This window comes from Beta vulgaris, chromosome 3, assembly GCF_026745355.1.
Source record: "Beta vulgaris subsp. vulgaris cultivar EL10 chromosome 3, EL10.2, whole genome shotgun sequence".
NCBI classification, from domain to species: domain Eukaryota; kingdom Viridiplantae; phylum Streptophyta; class Magnoliopsida; order Caryophyllales; family Amaranthaceae; genus Beta; species Beta vulgaris.
This window is the reverse complement of record NC_079204.1, coordinates 37,259,697-37,269,483: the sequence shown is the minus strand read 5'-3', so window position 1 is coordinate 37,269,483 and position 9,787 is coordinate 37,259,697. Positions and strand designations below refer to the sequence as shown.

Genomic DNA, 9,787 nt, shown 5'->3' with positions numbered 1-9,787 from the left:
GTTGAGCTTCTTGGGGAGCACGACCCTTGAGATCCTGTCAACGAAGGGTGGTTCTGCATTAGCCATCGGGATGCTCCACGATGCCTGGTGTTGGGGCTCCAGGGAGCTGGGACATGAGCTTCATTAAGCGCTTGTTTTGCTTTTCGATTTGAGTCATTCGCTTTGTCATAAGATTCGCTTCTCCTTCGCCTTGGTCGTTCTCTTCATTGTTCAAGGGCTCTTCATCCTCGGGCTCTTCGTCGTCTTCAGGCTCTTCATCATCTGACTCAGAAAGATTCCCCATCAAAGGGATGTCATTTAGATTTTCTCGACGCCGGACTTTCGAAGCCTTGGACGATGTAAACTCCTCTTGCAATTTCTGGATCCTCTCCTGCGATGTTGTAAAGTCTGTAGTTAGACGCTCGTTAGCTTGCTTTATTTCGAGCATTTCTGCTCTCATTTGTTCGTACTGCCTTCGTATTTCCTCGAGGTTAGGTGTTTCTCCCATTTGACGGATTTTGAATAGTTGATGGTCTGGTTATGCCCCACGGTGGGCGCCAAATTGTTTATGCTAAAATTTATCACTTATGATGAAATTAAAGTTTGTGGGACGTGTCAACCTGATGATGCTAAAGTCGATGCGACAAAAGAAGCAAAGGGGATCAAAGGGATGAACACACAAAAGTGGTGACGCCGAAAACCCCAATGAAGATGGGTAAAAAACCGCGGGTGGTTGGAGATCCACCAAACTAATATAGTTCACTATCTTTCTTCGTGACTGATCGTCGTTTACAAGAATGCTTAGTTCACTCTAATGTCTTTCTCACAATACTGCGTAAAAAACATGTCAATGAGCTCTCTCTCTCTTTTATATGCCTTCTTTTTTCCTTGGCCTTTTTCCCCAACGAATACAAAAATAAATTCTCTAATTATTACATTAATCTTCACGCTTAAATCATGGGGAATCTTCTATGCTCACGCTCCAGCGTCTTAATGTTGTCCCTCTTAACGGTTGAATTTATGGCTTATAATGCTCTTGCCTTATTTAGCTGGACCGTTACCATTCAATGCACTGCTCTCAATCTTGCATCCTTCGCTGTGTCTTCGGGTTGCATCTTCTTTGTCATCACGTCAGATGGTATTACGTCATCGAGTCATCGCGTCAATGTCATCCTGTCAAAAAATTCAGCCATAACAAAGGTGACACTATTTCTAGCATACCAAATGATGAACCACCAAATAATAGCATAGAAATTGAGGCTCTTAGGAGTCAAACAAGACTTAAGCTTGCAGAAGTACTCAATGAAAGAAAGATCATTATTATCTATAGGAAGGAGGGAAAAAACCCCCATTGACATTAACTATTTCGAAAACATCATGCATAAAAGGACAGTCGAGAAATAAGTGACGGGCATCTTTAGAGTGAAAGTTAGAAAAACTACACTCTAAAGGAAGAAAAATATGACTCATTTCTAACCTCTTTTTAGTAGGGAGACCATTCTCAAAAAATTTCCAACAAAAAAGATTTAATCTTGGGTGGAATGGATAAAACCCAAATCTAGGCAAAACTAACCTGGTTGGGCGAATCTAAGTTATACCCTTGAAGAAGAGCAGCACCTGATTTAACCGAATATTCTCCATCTACAGTAAGACCCCAAAAAATCCTATTTGTCATTTTATTAGAAGGGATAAAGATTTTTATAATAGCATCCACTACATTAATCGAAACATGATTTAAGAGAATATCTCTATTCCATTGAGCAACATCTGTAATGAAAAAGTTAACCATCAACTCCTCTGACCCAATAATAGGGAAGTATTTATTTTTAATAGGGTACTTAAACACCCAATTGTCATTCCAAAATGAGATATTCTCCCCGTTCCCCACCATCCATCTAAGACCTTGCTTAAAATGCGTACGAAGCGTCATTAGTTTATGCCATTGCCAAGAGACATTAACTTCAGTTTTATAAGAGAATAATGTGTCTTGCTTTAAATATTTTTGCTTAACAAGTTTGACCCATTAGGCATCCTAATTATTTTCCAAAGAAGTTTAAACTGAAGAGCTAAGTTATTAACTTTAGCTTTTCTCAACCCTAGTCCTCAAAATTTTTTAGGTATACAAATCTTATCCCAACCTATTATGTTAGGAGCTTTAGAATTCAGATCTTTATTCCAAAGAAAATTCCTACAGTTTTTATCCAGCGAAGAGAGGATACGAGGAGGAAGAGTAAAACTTTGCATTTGGAAGATAGCTTTAGAAGCCAAATTAGACTGAATTAAAATAGCTCTACCTGCTTGAGATAGAGAATTGGCTCTCCACTTGGTAAGCTGAGAGGAGACTTTTTCTTAAGTAAAACTAAAAGTTGCATTTGTGACCTTTTTACTAATAATTGGGCAACCTAAATAATTACCTAGTGATAGAGAATCTTCTATCTGAAGAATATTTTGAAAAACACTTAATAATTCTGTTAGGGTATTATACATTGAAAAGCAGACTTATGGAAATTGACAAGTTGGCCTGACATAGAATAATATTTGTTAAGAATAGATTTTATATCAAGACAACTTTTTACTTTAGCTTTTGCAAAAATCATTGTATCATCCGCAAAAGTTAAAAAAGGAATGTTAACTCTATAATGACCAACAGTGACCCCCTATCAATCAAGAATCTAGATAACTAGCTTGAAACAAATGACGGGCTAAAGTTTCTGCACATAGAATAAAAATGTATGGAGAAAAAGGATCTCCTTGACGAATACCTCTAGAAGGGAAGAGCATATCTCCAGGAATACCATTTACTAAAACAGAAAAGGACACAGTTGTAATGCATTGATGAAGCCAATTAATCCATTTCCCACAAAAGCCTAATTTCTTAAAAGTTGCAAAAATAAAGCTCCACTCTAGTCTACCATAAGCTTTTTCCATACCTAATTTAATAGCTAACCACCCTTCTCTTCCTTTTTTATTCTTAAAAGAGTGAAACACTTCATGAGCTAATAAAATATTATCTTGAATTTGTCTTTCAAGGACAAAAACCCCTTGTAAAGGATGAATAATCCGACCCAACACTACTTTCAATCTATTAACCATATTTTTTGAAGTAATTTTATAAATAATTGAGTAAAGACTAATAGGTCGAAAATGATTTGGGTTAGAAGGATCATCAATTTTAGGAATTAGAGTGAGGAAAGTATGATTAATTTCGTTTAAAATTTGTCCTGAGTGAAAAAAGGCTTTAATAGCCCTATATGTCGAGTTTCCCACTATAGTCCAATACTTTTGATAGAAGAAAGGAGTAAAACCATTTCGACTTGGGGACTTATCTGGCGCTAAATAAATAATTGAGTAAAGACTAATAGGTCGAAAATGATTTGGGTTAGAAGGATCTTCAATTTTAGGAATTAGAGTGAGGAAAGTATGATTAATTTCGTTTAAAATTTGTCCTGAGTGAAAAAAGGCTTTAATAGCCCTATATATCGAGTTTCCCATTATAGTCCAATACTTTTGATAGAAGAAAGGAGTAAAACCATTTCGACTTGGGGACTTATCTGGCGCTAGATCAAACAGAGCAGATTTGACTTCTTTATCGATATATCAGCGCATAAGTCAATATTATCATTTTCAGAAATTATACACTCTAATAAAGATAGATAAGAGTCGTAACTAAAGCAACAGTCCCTATTCTTAGAAAATCTTTTCTTAAATGCATTAGTAATACATTCTTCTACTAATTTAGGTTGAGTAACTAAATGATCAGACGGGTCTTTAATAGAAGTGATTAAATTAGGATTTCGTCTAATCGACGCACACACATGATATTCTTTGTGTTTGCATCCCAAATTTTAAATTATTAGACTTAGATTTGATTTTCCAATAAGAGTCTTGAAAATCTAGCAGTTTTGTTTGCTTAGCCAAAAACAGATTTTACTGTCTAATAAGATGAGGACAATCATTATATTCTAGTAATTGATTTTGAATTCTAGCCAACTTTTCTTCGACGTTACTTAATTGTCTAGCTATATTGCCAAATCTGGTAGTGACCCAAGTTTTAGCATTTTCCTTTAAAATTTTGCACTTCCTTGTTAAACAATACATATTCGAACCTAGAAACTTTTGACACCAGGTTTTCTTGATTAAAACATCGAAATCCTTTCTGGTTGCCCAAATTTTATCAAATTTAAATGGGGGAGCTTTTAGATTACTATGGGTTTTGAGTTCCTGTGATATAGGACAGTGATCTAAAGAAGTGAAAAGATGATGGATAATTTTTGCATTTGGAAAGGCATTTAGCCAACTTATACTCGCAGCCCCCTTATCTAACCTTTCCAAAATATTATTTGAACCACTTCTTGTTTTTCACCATGTATATGGGTTCCCTTCAAAAGGGAGTTATATACATTCGATAGCATAGTAGAAATAATTCTTAATAGCTAACCTGGAAAATCTGAATTCAGCCCCACCTAATTTATCTAAATGGGAACTTAACTCATTGAAGTCACCTAATATAATGAAAGGGCTTTCGAGCATTCTAATAAAAAATTCATACTTCAAATTATAATTTGGGGGAGCATAGATGAAAATAGTAATAAAGCTAAAATTAATGGCTAATGGCTAATAGCTCAATGTTACAAGCCTAAGAACAAGAAGCTTTACTAATGGGTGATAGAACAAAAGGATTACAACTATCATTCTTCCACATGATGCACATCCCCCCCCCAACTAACCCCATTGATGGGAGGAAGTCAAAATGAGTGAAGCCACAATACCTAACACATCTTTCAGAGGGAGGAGTTGACACTTTAGTCTCACATAACATCATAATTTGTACTTTATAAGATTTACAAAAAACTTTCACTTCTTCCATAGCTAAAGGCCTCCTCGAACCTCTTATATTCCAGCTATTGATAATCATAAAACATAGACATTTGGATGGCAAGACTTAACTAAGTCCTGCCCCTCGCCAGGCCTAATAGCAATTATTTTCTCCAAACAACCATTACTTGATAAAAAATCAGATTAGAAAGATCTCTACCCTTGAGAAACATCCACAAGATCTTAAATGGTTGCATTACATAGTGAATAGCAGACAAACTGTATACATTCATCAAAAAATGTATGGATAATAGCTTGTAAAAGACTTTGCATTTTTCTCTAACAGCGCTTTGTTGCACAAAATAGCCAAGGCTTCTATTGGCACATGATGACAAAAACGTTCTTCTCCATTCCAATAGCTTCTAGGGCTAAGAATGGAGTGAAAAAACCAATACAATAGCTTTTGTAGCCTAAATTGGAGTTTTTATAAAAGAAGATTTGTGAGAAACAACCAACAAAATCTAATCCAGTAACTTGTATAGTCTAGATTGGATTTCACTAAAGTGGACAAACAATAACGAGCTGTCACTCCAAAATCGAAGGTGACCAGAACAAGCTGAGCATAGTTGAGAACTAAATCTATCATTGCTATGGGGTAGGATCTTAATTAACATCCAAAAAACGGGCATACTGAAATTTCAAAAGTTCAAAAGTTGACAATTATAACAACCTTTTGAAGGATTTGAAATTCCTTCATAGCTTGCAAGTTTATGAATAAATCATAAGTACTTGAAAATCTCACAATGAAACAAAGAAAATAAAGCATCATACTAATTAGAACGAAGATAAACTTCTCATGTAATCCCCCGTAATTTTATGGATTTTATAAATATATTTTAGTATTTATATATTTATATATAAACATAAATTGGTTTGAAATGATTTATTTATTTAAAGAAGGTTGACCATTTTAAAAGTCAAAGAAATTATTTTAAGGATTTAAGGAAGTTAAAATATTTTGTTAAGACATACTTTGAAAATGTTTGAAATACTAATTTGATTTGGAAAAAAATTTTATATGGGCTTGAGGAACCCAAAATTCCAAGTAGATTAGGAAAAAGATTTCTATTGATGTTAGGAGTTCTTATTCATTAATCCTATTCATCATCAAATTTTATTTGAACCCAATCTCCTTTTCCTAAGCCCAAAAGGAAAATCCTCTTTATAAATACCTTAGACCCAATTATTTTACCACAAAAAAAAAAAAATTATTTCCCTCACATCAAAGAAGCCGGCCACTTTGTCTCTGTCAACCTCCACGTGATTTTCCTCTTCTCTCAATTCTCCTTCTTCTTCAAGTAACGCTTTCTTCTTCGCCAAGAAACGTCACCACACCTCCATAACCACCAGCAGGCGCGTAGCAAGGGGTGTGCAAGGTGCCCCTTTGCACAGGGCCCCAATCTAAAAAAAATTGGTTTATTTGGAGGGCACAAAAGAAAGTCTAGCCCACTACTTTGTCCTACCTACGCTTCACTATTCATGCCTTCTTCCTCATAATCACGCTTCATTATTCAAGCCACTAATTCAGCAATTTTCCTCAAACTCCTCCCTCTATCTTGATTCACTCCATTACTCATGATTCACCTTCCTCAATTTTCAAGTCTTTCAATCTTCTTTGATTCTTCATCAATTCTTTCTTGATTTTCTTCGGCTCTTTATCAATTCTCTCTATTATATACGGAAATTTGGGGGTTTTTTCTCTCTCTAACGGGAAAAAAATTATTTTTACCCAATTTCAGATTGTCATTGATTATCAATGGCAAGCAACAAATAATTTTGATTTCTCCTAATTTCTTCATATCAAATGGGTAATTTTTGAGAGGTCTATATAAAGGATAAATTTTCAAGAATCATCTGCTTCCAACTCTCAAACGGGTTCATTGAAGTCAGTTGTATTCTGATTCTGATTTTCTGCAATTATGCTTTAATTTTGAATTGATTATTTTTTATGTAATTAATTAATTTTGTGTTCAATTATGTGGAAATTGGAATATCCGAATATGCGTGATTTAATTTTGATTATCGTTCTGCAATTACTTCTGATTTTTTTTCTTTTAATTATTGTATTTCTGCAATTATAAGTCTATGCGTCATTAATATTATTTTTTCTGCAATTACTCTAGAATCATTCTCGAATTACTTCTGATTTATTATTATATTTGTGGGATTGATTGAGATCACTAAAAAGATGACAAGTTTAAGTAATAATCAAAACAAAGCAAAGTTTAGAAGGAAAAAATCGCAATAAAGATGAAAATGATAGGAAGGAAAAACGAGATTTGCTTGCTGGCTTGCTGCCATTCTTTTTGAGTGTATTAATTCCTTAATTGTACAAAACGAATGATAGCATTGTAGATGGCTTTCTCTAACTCTAAGTATGATGTCTTTAAATTATCCAAAGAAAAAGTATGATGTCTTTATCTAATGCACTAGGTCCTGCTGCAGTTTATAAATTGAAAAAAGAAATACCCATGAAAGAAAAAAGGTAAATAAACCGACCCAGATGAGAAAAGAGGCCAACTTTCATGAATTTTTTTGCTAACTCACCTTCACAAGATGCTTCAAAGTGAGGTAGAGAGTGCTTTATTCTAACCATTGCTAAACTGCAATTTGGCCAATAAAGAATGGCTTGTCAAAAAGAAAGATTTTTTAACTTATTCAATTACAATACTATAATCTATAAGTTACAAACTATAGAAAATACAAGGGTATGATTGAATTTTTTCGGGAAAGATTAGCAAATTGAGGCAAGCACCATGCCCTGTTTATAACCGATTAATTAGTTTTTGTTGTATGAATTTGACACATGCGTAATCCTTCATCTTCTTCTTCTTTCTTCACACCTTAGCTTTCCTTTTCTCTGTGTACGGTAAATCTTTGCTTAAGAGATTAAATTCAACAGATCAAAGCAGCAGTGATCGACGCAATTTTTGTTGATTTTTATTATTTTCTAAGTAAAAATCATACTATTTTTTTTTTTATGTTTGGGTATGATGATATGAAGGTGTGCTTAATTTTGGCGCAATTGATACTTGAAAATTGACATGGAGAGATATGCTTTCATGATGTTGAATTTTTTTTTAAATTTATTATCTTAATGGAAAATGATATACATAGCCCTTAGGGCTACGTATAAGAAACTTAAAATGGAAATAAAAATTTGAATCAAGCATTTATTACCTCAAATGATGTGTAATTTTGTCTTGAATTCTTAAACCGTTTCCATTTTAAAAATGTATTTAATGCTTATCCTTAGCCCTAAGGGCTACATATAACATTACCATATCTTAATAATCTTTTAATTTTGTGTGTTGAAGGTTAATTTTGTTTGAACGGAGTTGATTTCAAGATTTGAGATATTTAATCAGAGGATATTATTGATATAAACTTTATCTCGCCAGGTTATATCAATCCATTTAGAACTCATATTTAATTGTTACATTGCTGAAATTTTCTATGATTTTATAAATAATGGCCCCTAATACTAGAAGATATGATCCTGGATATGAAAAGCGTAAGAAAAGGAAAAAAATGGAATTGTTGATTGAGTCTAAAAAAGGAGCTCTTGATAAATTCATCATCAAAGAATCACAAGTTACTAATGATAATGCTGAAAATTAAAATGTTGATGTTCATGTTGAATCTCTAATAAATCTTGAAAATGATATTGATGTTGAACACGTCCATGACGTGCCTATTGTGAATAACGATATGCCTAATGGTAATCCTAGTGTTGATACTGCGCCTAACGATAATTCTACTTTTGGTAATGTGCCGAATGATACTCCTAATATTGATGATGGGCCAATTGAGAATGATAATGTCAATGGTGAAAATGTTGATAATATGCATAATGACAATGTCGATCCATGTGAGCCTAGTTATATGCCTGATATATATGATCCAAGAGTTTGGGATGGTCTCAATTATAAAACGATTGATCTATTAGTGCAAAAGGGGCCTAAAAGAGATTATTCTATTGTGAAAGGTCCTAAAGATAATTTCTCTAGGTGATTTACCGCTAATCTATATGCTAGAGTTTTATCAAATGGTGAGAAATGTGATAGGGATTGGCTTGTTTATTCAAAAGAGCTTGATAGGAATTTTTGTTTTTGCTGCAAATTATTTAAAAAAGGAATTGGTGGGGGTAAATTAACAAACGAAGGCTTTTCTGATTGGGGTCATATTGGCATAAGACTTAAAGAACATGAGACAAGCATGGATCATGTTAAAAATATGACCACTTGGTATGAGTTGCATCTAAGATTTCAAAAAAATCAAACTATTGATAAGACAACTCAAAGATAAATTAAGAAAAGGATCATTGGAAAAAAGTGTTGCAAATAATTATTTCAGTTGTCAAATTTTTGGCTAAACATAATGTAGCATTCCGTGGTTCTAATGGGAAACTCTACCAAAAAAGTAATGGTAATTTTTTGGGCTTAATTGAGATGTTGGCAGAGTTTGATCCAATTTTCCAAGAACATGTCAAGCGTATTACTAATAATGAGACTCAATATCATTATCTTGGTCATACCATCCAAAATGAGTTGATACTTTTACTCGGTTCTGCAATTAAAACTGAATATATTAAGCAAATTAAACAAGAAAAATACTTTTCAGTGATACTTGATTGTACTCCTGATGTTAGCCATTAAGAACAAATGACTTTGATATTGAGAAATGTCAATGTTTCTGCAAATCATGTTATAATTGAGGAATATTTCTTAGGATATTTGAATGTAAATGATACAACTTGACAAGGGCTTTTAATGTTTTAATAAATGAGTTGAAAAATCTTGATCTTCATGTAATGGATGTGAGAGGCCAAGGTTATGATAATGGATTTTAATTCTAGAGCTTTTTATACATCTTGTGGTTGTCATACCCTAAACTTGACATTATGTGACATGGCCAACTCATGTAGTAAAGC

The 9,787-nt window shown here is 33.5% G+C and overlaps 1 protein-coding gene across 1 annotated transcript; it reads left to right on the top strand.

The window, feature by feature from the left end:
- Window positions 1-7,699: 7,699 nt before the first annotated feature.
- LOC125495883 (uncharacterized) lies at window positions 7,700-9,501 on the top strand. Its single transcript, XM_057393265.1, is given in 1 exon segment — window positions 7,700-9,501. A coding segment is annotated over 1 exon segment (837 nt). The 5' UTR covers window positions 7,700-8,325; the 3' UTR covers window positions 9,163-9,501.
- The last annotated feature ends 286 nt before the right edge of the window (window positions 9,502-9,787 follow it).